At 36.5% G+C, this 18,517-nt stretch overlaps 2 protein-coding genes across 2 annotated transcripts; both read right to left on the bottom strand.

Moving 5' to 3' along the window:
• Positions 1-7,247: 7,247 nt before the first annotated feature.
• LOC129923439 (keratin-associated protein 4-3-like) lies at positions 7,248-7,985 on the bottom strand. The gene has a single exon (XM_056014346.1). It carries the CDS (start codon positions 7,983-7,985, stop codon positions 7,248-7,250), a length of 738 nt encoding a protein of 245 aa, XP_055870321.1.
• A 165-nt stretch (positions 7,986-8,150) lies between these two features.
• On the bottom strand, positions 8,151-18,458 carry LOC129923438 (keratin-associated protein 10-8-like). Its single transcript, XM_056014345.1, has 4 exons — positions 18,407-18,458; positions 10,778-10,840; positions 10,512-10,600; positions 8,151-8,198 (listed from the first exon to the last, which is right to left on the bottom strand). The coding sequence occupies exons 1-4, from the start codon at positions 18,456-18,458 to the stop codon at positions 8,151-8,153; spliced, it is 252 nt and encodes an 83-aa protein (XP_055870320.1).
• Between the last annotated feature and the right edge of the window lie 59 nt (positions 18,459-18,517).

Here is an 18,517-nt window from a genome sequence, read left to right as displayed (position 1 = left end):
TGCAAGCCCGGAACGAGACGGAGAGGCCAGTGCAAGAGTTGATACGGCGGAACGGTGTTATCGGAGAGATATTTGTACAGTGTACGTGTTGCCAATTGTACAGTATTGGCTGTTATTTATTCAACTATTAAAGTGTTACGTTACTTTGGAGCCCTGAGTTGTCAAGTTCTTTAAGTTGGTGGTGTAAGGTGCAGAGAGCCTGGATAGTCAGATTCGTAACAATATGTATAAATAAAAATAAAAAATATTGCATGATTATAGACTTGAACCACAGACGCCACAGATGTAAAGTCTGATATTCTACCGATTGAGCTAACAGAGTCTTAGTTCAAGCCTTAGAAATCAAGCACCCAAAGTAAACGGAAGTGTAACCTAGTCCGTTTCAAAATGGGGAATTAAAAGAACACGTGGAATTGAAATTTTGAAAAACAAAATCGTTTTCTGTGACTTGAACTACTGCGGCTTCGATTATGAAATATGCTTAGTTGTCCTAGGCATACGGTAAATATTAACAGGTTCAATTTTCGTACTTTCTTATACACAGCAAGTTGGATAAATAGAACTAATTAATGAATAAATCAGGGCCCTTGTGTTTACAATATTAGCAAGAAGAGTTACTTACAAATAATATAGAAAAAATATTAAAATATACACATTTTTAAAATACATTTACAAGCTGAACTATTGCTCTATTAAAATACATTTACAAGGTGAACTATTGCTCTATTAAAATACATTTACAAGGTGAACTATTGCTCTATCAAAGTTATCCTTATAGCGCACTTCTGTAGCAGTAAAGATGACAGTTAATGTCGGCCAAACGTGACAAAGATATAAGTCTACATCTAGTTATTACAGACTTTTAAAAAGGAAGGGAAGACCATCTCCAATAAAATACAAATAACTTGCAAGTCCCAAATATTACTCGACTATATTCTCTGGCCCCCAAAACCCCACAAAAACTGAGCTCTTTAGCGAGAGCTAACATTGTGAACTACTGGCGGTGTCAGTGGCCTAGAGGGGAAAGAAAGCGTTTTAGAAAAAAAGTATCTTAACATTGATTGAAAGTAAAAACGGTCCAAGGAACGTCATCCCCCCCCCCCACACACACACTCAAACGCTTGGCACGGTATGAAGACAATTGACTGAAATTCGTCCCCTCTCTGGATTCGCTTTACCTCCTCTAGAGGGGAAATAGTGGAAGGGGAGGGGGAGGTGCAAGAGGGTCGGGAGGAGGGGGGGCTGAAAAAGTCATGGCATTGGGAAAGAGGGGTGGACTCTAGACGACTATACATTTGATTAGTTGTGTGAAGCAAAGAAAAGGTCAGTTGGTCATCTTGCCGGTTTCCTTGACAAAAGTGAAAGGTTTGGTGGAGTACAGAGAGGAGGCGGTAGGGTAGGGTTCCTACTGGTTCAATACCATCGAGCGTAGGGGACAACCGGAAGTCACATACTGTAGAAGAGCGACGCACTGTGTCAAAATTGAAATGGACAGTAAAATATTTTTAGAAGCTAAATCTATTTACACTGCTATTCATTAGTTGAGCTAATTATGGCTTCAGAGTTGGAGTCACTTTGTACTATCTCCGTATCGTTTTCCATAGAGTACATTGAGATGTGTCCGAGTTAGCTGCTAACTAGAAGCAGTGCTAGAGCAAACAGAACAGCTGGACATGTGGAAGCTGACATGTGTAGACATTTAGACAAAAAATACAGAGATGGACAACTTATTGTCTACTACTAACTGTTGTGTTGTGGCTGGTCATACATGTCTTATTGTCTACTACTAACTGTTGTGTTGTGGCTGGTCATACATGTCTTATTGTCTACTACTAACTGTTGTGTTGTGGCTGTACGAATGATTCAATAGACGTGGGAGTTTAAGGGCAAAGTTCTATCCTATCCAAAGCCTCAAACGGAGCCATCCATTCAAAGCCTCAAATGGAGCCATCCATTAGCCTTGCCAATGCATACGTTTTCTTATAGGTTATTGATTCCTCCTAGCGCCCTAACTCAATGGCGCCCCCCACCTCCTCCCGGTGAAACGAGTTTGATTAAAAACAAAAGTGAAGCAGACAGAAAAGATCAGATAGAAAAGCTGAGACTGAGAGAGAGAGAGAGTGAGTGAGAGAGAGAGAGTGAGAGAGAACAGGGGAGAAAAATGGAGAGAGGGGTAAGTGCTAGAGAATATAAAATATAAATTCATGTGTTACCGAAATAAAAGCGATAAGAAATGTAGATATAGAGGAGAAAAAAAAGTAACAACGTTAAATTTAATTGGAGAGATTTAAGAGAATAAGAGAGAGAGAGACAGTAAAGGATGAATACAAAAGCAAATGAAATGATAAAGAAACAAAAGAAAAAGTGAATAAAGAAATACCTGAAAAGACAAAAAAAAAATAGAAGAGAGAGAGAGAGAGAGAGAGAAGAGAGAGAGAAAAGAGAGCGAGGAAAAAAACTCAGAAGAGAAAAAAGGGAGAGAAGACTGAGTTTTTAGAAATGTAAATCTACTAATTGGAGTTGGAGGAATTAGATTATACACTAACATTTGTTTTCAAGTTTAGGTTTTAAAACAACTTCTCTGATAAATCTTTTCACGTTTATGACGTATACATGTTTAAATCTATATTGATACTAGCATGAACCACCGGTTACGCCCGTTGATTTCTTTACAGCCTATTTTTTCCTTATTAAATAGAATATGTCTATTTAATGACGTGTAATAACTGTGGGATACATCCAGGTATTCTACTGATATCTTTCATACAGCCTGGTATTCTACTGATATTTTTTTTTACAACCTGGTGTTCTACTGATACCTTTCATACAGCCAGGTGTTCTGCTGATATCTTTTATACAGCCTGGTGTTCTACTGATATATTTCATACAGCCAGGTGTTCTACTGATATCTTTCATACAGCCTGGTATTCTACTGATATTTTTTTTACAGCCTGGTGTTCTACTGATACCTTTCATACAGCCAGGTGTTCTGCTGATATCTTTTATACAGCCTGGTGTTCTACTGATATCTTTCATACAGCCAGGTGTTATACTGATATCTTTCATACAGCCAGGAGTTTTACTGATATCTTTCATACAGCAAGGTGTTCTGCTGATATCTATCATACAGCCTGGTGTTCTACTGATATCTTTTATACAGCCAGGTTTTCTACTGATATCTTTCATACAGCCAGGTGTTCTACTGATATCTTTCATACAGCCAGCTGTTCTACTGATATCTTTCATACAGCCAGGTGTTCTACTGATATCTTTTATACAGCAAGGTGTTCTACTGATATCTTTTATACAGCAAGGTGTTCTACTGATATCTTTCATACAGCCCTGTGTTCTACTAATATCTTTCATATAGCTAGGTGTTCTACTAATATCTTTCATACAGTCTGGTATTCTACTGATATCTTCTATACAACCTGGTGTTATACTGATATCTTTCATACAGCCCGGTGTTCTACTAATATCTTTCATACAGCCAGCTGTTCTACTGATATCTTTTATACAGCTAGGGGTTCTACTGATATTTTTTATACAGCCATGTGTTCTACTGATATCTTTCATACAGCCTGGTGTTCTACTGATATCTTTCATACAGCCCGGTGTTCTACTGATATCTTTCATACAGCCAGGTGTTATACTTATATCTTTCATACAGCCAGGTGTCCTACTGATATCTTTTATACAGCCAGGTGTTCTACTGATATCTTTTATTTAGCTCGGTGTTCTACTGATATCTTTCATACAGCCAGGTGTTCTACTGATATCTTTCATACAGCCTGGTGTTCTACTGATATCTTTCATACAGCCCGGTGTTCTACTTATATCTTTCATACATCCAGGTGTTCTACTGATATCTTTCATACAGCCAGGTGTTCTACTGATATCTTTCATACAGCCAGGTGTTCTACTGATATCTTTTATACAGCCTGGTGTTCTACTGATATCTTTCATACAGCCAGATGTCCTACTGATATCTTTCATACAGCCTTGTGTTCTACTGATATCTTTCAAACAGCCAGCTGTTCTACTGATATCTTTCATACAGCCAGGAGTTCTACTGATATCTTTCATACAGCCCGGTGTTCTACTGATATCTTTCATACAGCCAGGTTTTCTGCTGATATCTTTCATACAGCCAGGTGTTCTACTAATATCTTTCATACAGCCAGGTGTTCTACTGATATCTTTTATACAGCCAGGTGTTCTACTGATATCTTTCATACAGCCCGGTGTTCTACTGATATCTTTCATACAGCCAGGTTTTCTGCTGATATCTTTCATACAGCCAGCTGTTCTACTGATATCTTTCATACAGCCAGATGTTCTACTGATATCTTTTATACAGCCAGGTGTTCTACTGATATCTTTCATACAGCCTGGTATTCTACTGATATCTTTTATACAGCCTGGTGTTCTACTGATACCTTTCATACAGCCTGGTGTTCTACTGATATCTTTCATACAGCCTGGTGTTCTACTGATATCTTTCATACAGCCTGGTGTTCTACTGATATCTTTTATACAGCCAGGTGTTCTACTGATATCTTTCATACAGCCTGGTATTCTACTGATATCTTTTATACAGCCTGGTGTTCTACTGATACCTTTCATACAGCCTGGTGTTCTACTGATATCTTTCATACAGCCTGGTGTTCTACTGATATCTTTTTACAGCCTGGTGTTCTACTGATACCTTTCATACAGCCAGGTGTTCTGCTGATATCTTTTATACAGCCTGGTGTTCTACTGATATCTTTCATACAGCCAGGTGTTCTACTAATATCTTTCATACAGCTAGGTGTTCTACTGATATCTTTCATACAGTCTGGTATTCTACTGATATCTTTTATACAACCTGGTGTTATACTGATATCTTTCATACAGCCAGGTGTTCTGCTTATATCTTTCATACAGCCTGGTGTTCTACTGATATCTTTCATACAGCCAGGTGTTCTACTGATATCTTTTATTTAGCTCGGTGTTCTACTGATATCTTTCATACAGCCCGGTGTTCTACTAATATCTTTCATACAGCCAGGTGTTCTACTGATATCTTTCATACAGCCAGGTGTTCTACTGATATCTTTTATTTAGCCCGGTGTTCTACTGATATCTTTCATACAGCCCGGTGTTCTACTAATATCTTTCATACAGCCAGGGGTTCTACTGATATTTTTTATACAGCCATGTGTTCTACTGATATCTTTCATACAGCCTTGTGTTCTACTGATATCTTTCAAACAGCCAGCTGTTCTACTGATATCTTTCATACAGCCAGGAGTTCTACTGATATCTTTCATACAGCCCGGTGTTCTACTGATATCTTTCATACAGCCAGGTTTTCTGCTGATATCTTTCATACAGCCAGGTGTTCTACTAATATCTTTCATACAGCCAGGTGTTCTACTGATATCTTTTATACAGCCAGGTGTTCTACTGATATCTTTCATACAGCCCGGTGTTCTACTGATATCTTTCATACAGCCAGGTTTTCTGCTGATATCTTTCATACAGCCAGCTGTTCTACTGATATCTTTCATACAGCCAGATGTTCTACTGATATCTTTTATACAGCCAGGTGTTCTACTGATATCTTTCATACAGCCTGGTATTCTACTGATATCTTTTATACAGCCTGGTGTTCTACTGATACCTTTCATACAGCCTGGTGTTCTACTGATATCTTTCATACAGCCTGGTGTTCTACTGATATCTTTCATACAGCCTGGTGTTCTACTGATATCTTTTATACAGCCAGGTGTTCTACTGATATCTTTCATACAGCCTGGTATTCTACTGATATCTTTTATACAGCCTGGTGTTCTACTGATACCTTTCATACAGCCTGGTGTTCTACTGATATCTTTCATACAGCCTGGTGTTCTACTGATATCTTTTTACAGCCTGGTGTTCTACTGATACCTTTCATACAGCCAGGTGTTCTGCTGATATCTTTTATACAGCCTGGTGTTCTACTGATATCTTTCATACAGCCAGGTGTTCTACTAATATCTTTCATACAGCTAGGTGTTCTACTGATATCTTTCATACAGTCTGGTATTCTACTGATATCTTTTATACAACCTGGTGTTATACTGATATCTTTCATACAGCCAGGTGTTCTGCTTATATCTTTCATACAGCCTGGTGTTCTACTGATATCTTTCATACAGCCAGGTGTTCTACTGATATCTTTTATTTAGCTCGGTGTTCTACTGATATCTTTCATACAGCCCGGTGTTCTACTAATATCTTTCATACAGCCAGGTGTTCTACTGATATCTTTCATACAGCCAGGTGTTCTACTGATATCTTTTATTTAGCCCGGTGTTCTACTGATATCTTTCATACAGCCCGGTGTTCTACTAATATCTTTCATACAGCCAGGAATTCTACTGATATTTTTTATACAGCCATGTGTTCTACTGATATCTTTCATACAGCCAGTTTTTCTACTGATATCTTTCATACAGCCAGGTGTTCTACTGATATCTTTCATACAGCCAGGTGTTCTGCTGATATCTTTCATACAGCCCAGTGTTCTACTGATATATTTTATACAGCAAGGTGTTCTACTGATATCTTTCATACAGCCAGGTGTTCTACTGATATCTTTTATTTAGCCCGGTGTTCTACTGATATCTTTCATACAGCCCGGTGTTCTACTAATATCTTTCATACAGCCAGTTGTTCTACTGATATCTTTCATACAGCCAGTTGTTCTACTGATATCTTTTATACAGCTAGGTGTTCTAATGATATCTTTCATACAGCCCGGTGTTCTACTAATATCTTTCATACAGCCCGGTGTTCTACTGATATCTTTTATACAGCTAGGGGTTCTACTGATATTTTTTATACAGCCATGTGTTCTACTGATATCTTTCATACAGCCAGTTTTTCTACTGATATCTTTCATACAGCCTGGTATTCTACTGATATCTTTCATACAGCCAGGTGTTCTACTGATATCTTTCATACAGCCAGGTGTTCTACTGATATTTTTCATACAGCCAGTTGTTCTACTAATATCTTTCATACAGCCCGGTGTTCTACTGATATCTTTCATACAGCCAGGTGTTCTACTAATATCTTTCATACAGCCAGTTGTTCTACTGATATCTTTTATACAGCTAGGTGTTCTAATGATATCTTTCATACAGCCCGGTGTTCTACTAATATCTTTCATACAGCCCGGTGTTCTACTGATATCTTTTATACAGCTAGGGGTTCTACTGATATTTTTTTATACAGCCATGTGTTCTACTGATATCTTTCATACAGCCAGGTGTTCTACTGATATCTTTCATACAGCCCGGTGTTCTACTAATATCTTTTATACAGCTAGGTGTTCTACTGATATCTTTCATACAGCTAGGTGTTCTACTGATATCTTTCATACAGCTAGGTGTTCTACTGATATCTTTCATACAGCCTGGTTTTCTACTGATATCTTTCATACAGCCAGGTGTTCTACTGATATCTTTCATACAGCTAGGTGTTCTACTTATATCTTTCATACAGCCCGGTGTTCTGCTGATATCTTTCATACAGCCAGGTGTTCTACTGATATCTTTCATACAGCTAGGTGTTCTACTTATATCTTTCATACAGCCCGGTTTTCTGCTGATATCTTTCATACAGCCAGGTGTTCTACTGATATCTTTCATACAGCTAGGTGTTCTACTTATATCTTTCATACAGCCCTGTGTTCTGCTGATATCTTTCATACAGCTAGGTGTTCTACTGATATCTTTCATACAGCCCGGTGTTCTGCTGATATCTTTTATACAGCCTGGTGTTCTACTGATATCTTTCATACAGCCAGGTGTTCTACTGATATCTTTCATACAGCTAGGTGTACTACTTATATCTTTCATACAGCATGGTGTTCTACTGATATCTTTCATACAGCCAGGTGTTCTACTGATATCTTTTATACAGCCTGGTGTTCTACTGATATCTTTCATACAGCCAGGTTTTCTACTGATATATTTACGTGATGACAAATGAAGAGTTTAGATCTAATTCACTCTGTTCTAAGACTCGGCTTGGTCTATTGTCTGGTTATAATCTGAATGGTTATGATCTTGGGTCTGTTTGACTGTTGTCCTTTCAGTTATAACCTGCTAGATTCAAGTATTAAGAAATGTCAAGGTCAGGACTAGAGAAACTTCTAGAAGCTGGTATTCACAAAAGACATCTCAAGAAAAACTAAAATAAAGTCACGTTTATTGATCATTATTGAAAATATTTTTGTAATTACAAGGACACTTTTTTTCTATTAAAAACAGCTACAACATTGCATAAAATGAACAGACACATGCCAAAATTAGTTCTTAGAAAAACTACACACAGACACACGACAGAGAAGTTAATTGAGTGACGACACACAGACACATGACAAGAGTTTTTCATTGAGTGACGACACACAGACACATGACAAGAGTTGTTCATTGAGTGACAACACACAGACACATGACAGAGAAGTTAATTGAGTGACGACACACAGACAAACAACAGAGAAGTTCATTGAGTGACGACACACAGACACACGACAGAGAAGTTAATTGAGTAATGACACACAGACACACGATAGAGAAGTTAATTGAGTGACGACACACAGACACACGACAGAGAAGTTAATTGAGTGACGACACACAGACACATGACAAGAGTTTTTCATTGAGTGAGGACACACGACAGAGAAGTATATTGAGTGACTACACATAGACCTATTTCTGAGTATAAGAATGTCTATTGGACCCCATTTTTATCTTCTGACAAAGCTCTCAATACTGAAGTCTCAACGCAAGACTTGTGAGATGGTCAAGACGTCTCATCATATTGGCTGATGCACCATAGACAACCTTTTCCATTTCTCCCCTCGGGCTTTAGAACGTTTCCGACGTCTTCCGCATGATAAGAGAAATGGAATATCAGACTACAGACATTTCAATTGGAAAGAATTTTCTGCCGTGTTTTGTTTTTGTCTTAACGACCAGTTTGAAATAGAAGATGTCGGATTTAGTATTCTTGTAGTTAGTGTTACATCTTTTATTGAATATTAAATGTTAGGTTCTTGGTTATTTTATTGTTGGAGCAATTGTTCGTAGTCATTTTTACACTTTCAGAATTAGTTCTTAGTCATTTTACACTAAAAATAATAGGTTCTTAGTGAGTTTATACTTAGGAATTCGTTCTTAATCATTTTATACTTTTTTTTCATTTTATACTTAAGCCATTGCATGCTGTGTCCATTTTATATTTTGGTCATTTTGTACTTTAGTCATTTTATGCTATGGGATTTTATACTGGCCATTTTATACTTTGGTCATTTTATACTTTGGTATTTTACACTTTGGTCATTTAATACTTTGGTATTTTATACTTTGGTCATTTTATACTTTGGTATTTTATACTTTAGTCATTTTATACTTTGGTATTTTATACTTTAGTCATTTTATACTTTGGTATTTTATACTTTGGTCATTTTATACTTTGCTATTTTATACTTTGGTCATTTTATACTTTGGTATTTTATACTTTGGTCATTTTGTATTTTGGTCATTTTATACTTTGGTCTTTTTTTATATTGTTATTTTATATTTTGGCTATGTCATATTTTAATCCCTTTATACGTTTGACATTTTAAAAATAGGTCATTTTATACTTGAGCCTTTTTGATTTCAGCTTCATACTAGTTTAATAAACATACTATACGTTTAAGTTTGCCGTTTCTGTATAGGTGTTACTGTATTGGTTTTACAGAACTTTTTTAGAAGACCTAAACCCGTGGTCAAAAGCTGGGAAGAGGTAATAGCACTATTTTCAGTTGATCTTTGTGAGTATGTTCATGTCTGTGTACACACATTTGCAAGGTTTGATCTACAGCCTTTAGCTGAGTCTAATGTATTACGTAACTCATAGTTTAACTTTAACATATAAAATTACAAATAATCTCTCTCATTATCTTGACACTTTTATTTGATACGCCCCTCAGCAGTCCCTCTGACACTTTTATTTGTGAGATTCAACAATGTCCAAGTGCTAACATCATTTATAAATATTTTTTTTTCAATTACAAATGTTAGAGAAAAAAAAACCCAGCTAAATCGAGCCACTAAACTCTTCTATCCTATTGATTAACAAAACCAAATCGATTTCTTTTCTTCCAAATTCACAAAACTAATGGATAGAATAAAAGTTCTCTGCCCTGGTTTATTGTCTTATTAACTCATTTAGTTGTGAATCTTCAAATTAGGCGGAAGAGGAATTATTTTAATTAGCACACAACAGACGTGATAACAACAGACTGGATAACAACTGACTGGATAACAACAGACTGGATAACAACAGATTGGATAACAACAGATTGGGTAACAACAGACTGGATAACAACAGATTGGATAACAACAGACTGGATAACAACAGACTGGATAACAACAGACTGGATAACAACAGATTGGATAACAACAGACTGGATAACAACAGACTGGAGGACAACAGACTGGATAACAACAGACTGGAGGACAACAGACTGGATAACAACAGACTGGATAATAACAGACTGGATAACAACAGACTGGATAACAACAGATTGGATAACAACAGACTGGATAACAACAGACTGGAGGACAACAGACTGGATAACAACAGACTGGAGGACAACAGACTGGATAACAACAGACTGGATAATAACAGACTGGATAAGAACAGACTGGATAACAACAGATTGGATAACAACAGATTGGATAACAACAGACTGGAGGACAACAGACTGGATAACAACAGACTGGAGGACAACATACTGGATAACAACAGACTGGACAATAACAGACTGGATAAGAACAGACTGGATAATAACAGACTGGATAACAACAGATTGGATAACAACAGATTGGATAACAACAGATTGGAGGTCAACAGACTGGATAACAACAGACTGGATAATAACTGACTGGATAACAACAGACTGGATAACAACAGACTGGATAATAACAGACTGGATAACAACAGACTGGATAATAACAGACTGGATAATAACAGACTGGATAACAACAGACTGTAAAATAACAGACTGGATAACAACAGACTGGAGGACATCGGGACTGGAGCATAGCAAGTTACACATATGCTACTTGGTCACAATAGACTATGACACAATGACCGGGAAAGAATAGACTGGGGCAGAGAAGAATGGGACAGAAGAGAATGGGACAGAAGAGAATGGGGCAGAAGAGAATGGGGCAGAAGAGAATGAGGCAGAAGACAATGGGGCAGAAAAGAATGGGTCAGAAGAGACTGTTTGGGAAATAAACTGTACCTTCTGAGTCACACAATCAACTAGGGCACTTGATAATATCAATAACTCTTCATCGTGCTCACTCAATGTGTAGAAATATTGAATTGATTATTTATACTTTTTCTAAAGCTCAATCCACAGCAGGCCTTCGTGTGGTTCATTCAAGGCTAATGTCAGACGACCACACAGCCATTGTCAACTCTCTAAAAATTGTATTTGCAAACATTTCAATGACTTTGTTTTAGCCAAACAGCAGCAGCAGAGAAACTGACGAATGTTCTGATAATTAATTTTGTAATTCGCAATGCAAAAAAAAAAAAAGTATTTCTTTAGTTTTAGTATTTCTTTCTTTAATGTATACTTAACATCTTATGTTTCACAAATGTAAATATAAATGATAAGGTCAATGAAATATTTCCAATTGATAGATTAATGAAATAACACACACAAAAATAAGTGACACAAAGTTAGACTTGAAACTGTTGTAAAGTTTACGCGTCATTAAAGTTAGTGCAAAGGGTGCGCTCTAGGTTTTGCACTGTTAGGAACTAGACCAGAGACGAATATTTGCTTTATATAAGACGATTACTGTTTGAATCTATATGAAGGGATCATGAATAGCTTTATTTAAGACTGAAAGTTATGATCTATGTTTGTGGTGTCCTATAAATCTCCTTGTTGAGTTGCCTCCCTTAAATTTATACCTCTAAAATATTTAGCACTCATGCAACAAGTGATTTGTGAACATATTACATTCCAACTAGACCAGCACAATCAACTAATCTCCTAATTAACTAAGCCATTAATTATGCCATTAACTAATCAAAAGCTTCATTAATATGTTCTTATGTCTATTCACTGTAACATTAAGATATGTTTACAATTCACTTATTAAATTTACCCAGAACTGATCAATTATCCTCATCCCATTGGCTCTCTGTTTTCTCTCTTTTGTCTTAAATGACTCAAGAAGCTCATTTCTTTCTAAGCTATAAAAATAAAATATCTCTAGGGAGTTGAGAAAATATGGCTATTGGTAGTAATGTACCATGACCTGAGTCCTCTGGGTTTTCTGGGTTTTTTTCTTACCAGCTTTCTACATTAAGTGTATTGTTTTCTTTTTCTTTTTCTTTGGTGGAATCACAGACTAATATAGAGAAGTATCATTTATCTAGACTCGAAAACACTTGAAACTGGGTAGTCTCTATGACTTTGTCTTTGTGACTTTGTTGTTATATCTTTGTGACTTTGTTATGACACTATCTATCTATCTATCTATCTATCTATCTATCTATAAATCAATCTATCTATCTATCTACCTATCTATCTATTTAATCTATCTACGATAGAACTATTTATTTTCTCGGAGTGATCTACTTTTTAAGAGCAACTTTGAGGACAAGCGTGCTATTACCAACGCCCTCTAGAAATCAATACACCAAAATAAATATGATTTCAGTGACCTGTATAGGTCAGTTACATCTTTATGGAAATAGAGAGACAGAGAGTGAAAGAAAGAGAGATAGACAGAGGACGAAATAGAATGAGGCAAAAAAATGAGAGAAAGAGAGAGATTGATAAAAGGAAAGAGCGACGGACACATAGATAAAGAAAAAGGCTGAAAGATATTTATTATATTTTGGAATCCATATAGATAGGCTAGATATATTACCTTGCTATAGATATGTATATATGTATATAACGACATGGCTATAGATAGATAGATAGACAGAGAGAGTTGGAAGAACAAAATACAGATAAAAAATTGTTCTAAACAGATATAAATAAATATATAGATAAAGCCGAGGTTTTCTTGGTATTAGAATGGATATTTATGTTGGTTAGTTACATATTATAGATAGATAGATAGATAGATAGATAGATAGATAGATAGATAGATAGATACATACATACATACATACATACATACATACATACATACATACATACATACATACATAAATAGATTAGATAGATAGATAGATTAGATAGATAGATAGATAGATAGATAGATAGATAGATAGATAGATTGATAGATAGATTGATAGATAGATTGATAGATAGATTAGATAGATAGATAGATAGATAGATAGATAGATAGATTGATAGACAGATTGATAGACAGATAGATAGATAGATAGATAGATAGATAGATAGATAGATAGATAGATACATACATACATACATACATACATACATACATACATACATACATACATACATACATACATACATACATACATAAATAGATTAGATAGATAGATAGATTAGATAGATAGATAGATAGATAGATAGATTGATAGATAGATTGATAGATAGATTAGATAGATAGATAGATAGATAGATTGATAGACAGATTGATAGACAGATAGATAGATAGATAGATAGATAGATAGATAGATAGATAGATAGATAGATAGATAGATAAATAGATAGATAGATAGATAGATAGATAAATAGATAGATAGATAGATAGATAGTAGATAGATAGATAAATAGATAGATAGATAGATAGATAGATAGATAGATAGATAGATAGATAGATAGATAGATAGATAGATAGATAGATAGATAAAACAGATTTTTTTTTTCACCACAGACATGTTTCCTAGTCCCGCCATCATCTTGTGTATGGGAAAGTTAGCACTTGTGCTGGGATCCGTCTTTTGTTAGCACAAAGTGCTAAATGGCAGCCATGAAATGTCACCGGAAAGGACTAATAGCAGCATTACGATAGCCAATTATATTTCCCCTCCTCTTTCTACCTCTCAGACTCTACGCCGGGACGTTATCCTTGCGTGGTAAGACGTTTCTTGATGTATCAGGACACAGAGCAGACGTGTCCAATGGTTAACTGACGGCTAGTATAGCAGACGACACAGGTGTACTAAATCTACTAATTAAAATTTTCAAGACATAGACACAGTGGTAAATCGGTTGCAAATGGTGGGGTGGGTGCCATCGACATTTTTTGTAGACAAAAATGTAAATCTTTTACGTTTTGAACAGACATTTCCATGGGATTCTAGTGACGTAGATACTTTCAAAACAATTACCCGACAAAACATGCTGTATCGACACGCTAATGTCTTTATTTTCTATACGTACACACACACACACACACACACACACACAAATCCGTATAGATTGCTAGAGGAACTTTCAGGCCAAGCTAGAATAAAAATAGCTTCAGTAGCAATTTGGCGAGCTGCCCCCCGACCACTTTAATTGCAGTTATGAGTTTCTTGAAGATTTACTAACGTATACGCTGTCTAAATGGCATTAACTTGACCACAGATTGAAATTTGTAGAGACTCCAAGATCTAACTATTGACTAGCAACGAGATGGGTGCTATGACGATGCGCGGAGCCAAAGCGCTCCACTCATAAAGAGGCAGACCTTCCATTCCTTGCCATTGCCAGGACGAATATTTGTTCTGGTGCTGCTCTTGACAGCGTGCTCCCTGGGAGGTACATTGAACGACTAGCTCTCAATACTACAGGACTAGTTTTAAGGGACTCGTTGGTTAGGGAAGCAGCAGGACTGAGGAGAGGGGGAGAGTTGGACGCAAAAGAAATGGCGTCGAGGGTGCCCGAGGAACGAAAGGGCTGTTGAATGATTAGATTAGTAATGAAAGAGATAATAGGATTTCTGGAGACAGAGAAAGAGAGAAATAGTGAGCGAGGGGGGGGGGCAGTGATAAGAGGCGGAGAGAAAGAAGGAAGAGTAAGACATAATGGACGTATAACTTCGGAATGGTTTGTGTGTGTGTGTGAGAGAGAGAGAGACTGATGTAACACGGACAGACAGAGACAAATACAATTGTGTGTGTGTGAGTCTGGTATCGAATGAATCCAGATTGCGATATTGAGCATCTATAGAAGTGAATAAGAATCAAAAAACTAAATTGAAAAAACAAATTTGCATGGGTCTACATAGTATCATTTGACTAGGTGTGCCTAACAGAATGACTCAACTTTCGGGATATGGTATTTCCAGGAACTAAGTTTGTTTAATATATCCAACAGTGTGATAAACAATAAGTACGTAGAACACAGTCAGTACATGAAATACAAACATGTCTAGATCGATTTTTGAAAGTAAATTGAGATGGGGGGGGGGGGGGGAGTAGAAATGTAAGTAAAATAGAAATAGAGTAAAATAAAAATGAAATAGAAATAGAGTAAAATTAAAATGAAATAGAAATAGAGTAAAATAAAAGTGAAATAGAAATAGAGTAAAATTAAAATGAAATAGAAATAGAGTAAAATAGAAATAGAGTAAAATAGAAATAGAGTAAAATAGAAATAGAGTAAAATACAAATGGAGAAAACTGGAAATGAACGTAAAATAGAAATTGGAGAGACAAAGAAATAACAAAAATTCCATCCTAAAATTCAAAACTCATTAAAAAGTGGAAACATATATATTTGTAATAGAGGCAATAAACTGTTAAAAGACAGTATACTATTTGTGGTTTTCAATTTTTGAGCAAGAAGTGATGTCTAATGAAACACGAGACACGTGTAGCGACTACATGACGATAGCCAGTAGGCTACATTTCAGTGAGTCGAGAGATGATTAAACATTTGTTCAGATATTCTGTTTCAGTATGTAGATTGTATCTCACTTGACTGTTATTAAAAACCTGTTTATATTAGTGAACAACAAATAAGAGTTTGTTTTGTGCTGAATAAAAAAAAAAGGTTTGAGATTAAATTTAAATCTGTGTGTGTGTTCTTTGAATCAAATCTATGTCTACTTTGGAGATGGGAGTCGCTGTGAGGAGCTAACATCACTGGCCACAGTGTAGTGAGTTATAGGACATATTTACTAGGACAGTTGCCAATAAGATGGGACAATTTGGATTAAGATATATTTTAAAGACGTGTACACCCATTTAGGTTTCGCAAGGTTGTCATTACCGGAAGTGGTAATAATATTAGCACTCCACTACCTATAAAATGCTTCCTAATGGCATATGTCTCAAATAGCTTCTGACAACTCCTGGAAAAACGTGTGGCTCAGATATTGAGTCAGGCGGAACTGTTTTCACTAACAGTAGAAGGGGCGAAGGTGAGTAACTGGCGCCAATACCAGTGAGCCTTGGAGGGCCTCGTTAGCTATTTGATGGCTACCCACCTAGGAGAAGCAACCTCTGCTGCCTTACAGCTGTATCCAATCATGGGAAAGACTTCAAAAGTTAACCCTGATGAAAATTCAGAAGCCGAAGACCTTTGACAGTTTGCAGCACTCTGTGCTATATCGTAGCGTAGTCTGCGACGCCGCTGATGACAAACTGTATTGGCACATGAAGCTACTTTTGGGGATACATTGGCAGTGTGGAAAGGGGGGAACTGATTTGTAGTCGACATCAATCCAACCACAGCTGACCAGGCATTCACCTCTATGATCCATAGTCGCTTCGCCACTGAAGGAGGCCATACTACACTCATTTATGTTTATGAAGAACTCCACTTAATTGATGAGCAATAATCAAACTAAAATGTTTGGACCAACGCGACCCGCAACAAATCATGACAGCAGACTATGGTCAGTTCAGCGTGGTCAAGCCCAGGTGCTGACCTCATCAAGAAAAAACACTCAAGTCAAAGCTCCGTGCTAAACGCTATCAATCAATGAGTACATCTTTCATTAGTTCTGCACACTTGTGTCTTTTCCTTGAATATGGCTTCCAGTCTGTTGGTTCTTTTTGTTTGGTTACGTTTTGGAAGAGGGCCCCGTTATATCTGAACATTAAAACATGCATGCCCTCTGCCGAGTTATGAAGAATGATAATTGTATTAATATTACGAAAGTCTTACTGTGATCCAAAAAAAGGCATATATATCAATCCATCAATCAATCAAATTATCGATCTATGGATGTATGTATTTATATATGTATGTGTGTATGTATGTATGTATGTATGTATGAACGTATGTATGTATGTATGTATGTATGTATGTATGTATCTTATTGTCGATGACAACATATGAATCAATAAAAAAATTACCAATTATTTAATAAATTAGATGTAATTTGTTGATTATATTTATATAAAACAATTAATCTTGCAATATTAAGAGATATGGTATTAATTGTGCGGTTCTTTCCATTATAACTTTTTTTAAAGTTGTTTTTTTTTTTCAAATGGTACAATTTTTATGCTTATGGCATTCTCAGTTTGCTATGGTCCAATCTCTTTTGTTGACCAGAGGGGGAAGGGAGTACCCAGGAGAAGGTTTCCGTACTGCTAAAGCACTCAAACTACTTATCAAGAGTAGGGATTCGAACTTAAGCCCTCCTGATAAGTAACCCAGCGGTATTAGCCTCTCAGCTTCGCATCCCGTTCATTCTATCCCTCTTCTATCCCAGTGTTGGATTGCTTAACAACTTGCAACGTGTCCTAAATAAAAGAAGAATCAAAATGTGTTGTAACTGAAAACTTGTTCCGGTAGAAGAACGTCAGCAGGACTCTAATCTCGCGCTCTGGTTTCAGGACACAAGCATCCACCTCTAGAAAGACAAACTCATTTCTGTGACATTATTTCAACTACTTTCTTTTATTTTTTCTGACAATGGGATCAAACTTGAGAACGAAATCAATAATTGGCTGGATTTTCTTGAGCCTGGAAAGTTGACGTCATTGCCCCCCCCCCTCTCTCCTCTTCAGATGAACAACAACAAAAAAACAAAAATCGCAGGTCTGAAGAATAAAAAGATGGTCAACAATTAACTTCAAGTTTGTGAAGCCTAAAATATGTTTCAGTGTGTGTGTCACGTTGCCATTGTTATTTAGTGTTGTTTTTTTTAGCTGAGATTCTCCATCGACTGGAACTTACAACATTCTTTTAGTTTCGGATGAATAAACATGTCAGTGTTTAAACCGTGTAGGCTCTAAGGAGAAGAAATATTTTGTTTTCAAATCCTAAATATTTGAGAAGATGGCAATAAAGCAAGTTGTACTTAGCACCGTGATGTAAATTGTACTTAGCACCGTGATGTAAATTGCACTTAGCACCGTGATGTAAATTGTAGTTAGCACCGTGGGGTATGGGCTACGGACTATTGTCAGGGTGTACCTTGGTTGAACCAAGTATGCTGCTGGAAGCAGGATTTGAACATGAGCTTCATTTCTAACGTGAATCAAGGTCATTTAATGCACTGCTTTGCATACTCCTACATTAACGACT

Source organism: Biomphalaria glabrata, chromosome 16 (assembly GCF_947242115.1).
Source record: "Biomphalaria glabrata chromosome 16, xgBioGlab47.1, whole genome shotgun sequence".
Lineage (NCBI taxonomy): Eukaryota > Metazoa > Mollusca > Gastropoda > Planorbidae > Biomphalaria > Biomphalaria glabrata.
The sequence above is the reverse complement of the archived record's forward strand: the minus strand, read 5'-3'. Positions and strand labels throughout refer to the sequence as shown.

What these genes read in the sequence shown, in the direction of transcription:
- LOC129923439 (XM_056014346.1), bottom strand. Translation starts at nt 7,985, where the DNA reads ATGAAAGATATCAGTAGAACACCAGGCTGTATAAAAGATATCAGTAGA.
- LOC129923438 (XM_056014345.1), bottom strand. Translation starts at nt 18,458, where the DNA reads ATGAAGCTCATGTTCAAATCCTGCTTCCAGCAGCATACTTGGTTCAAC. An exon ending in AGTCTGTTGTCCTCCAGTCT is followed by an intron (nt 10,601 to 10,777) that starts GTTGTTATCCAA and finishes GTTGTTATCCAG; the next exon opens with TCTGTTGTTATCCAGTCTGT. An exon ending in ATCCAGTCTGTTGTCCTCCA is followed by an intron (nt 8,199 to 10,511) that starts GTCTGTTGTTAT and finishes TGTGAATACCAG; the next exon opens with CTTCTAGAAGTTTCTCTAGT.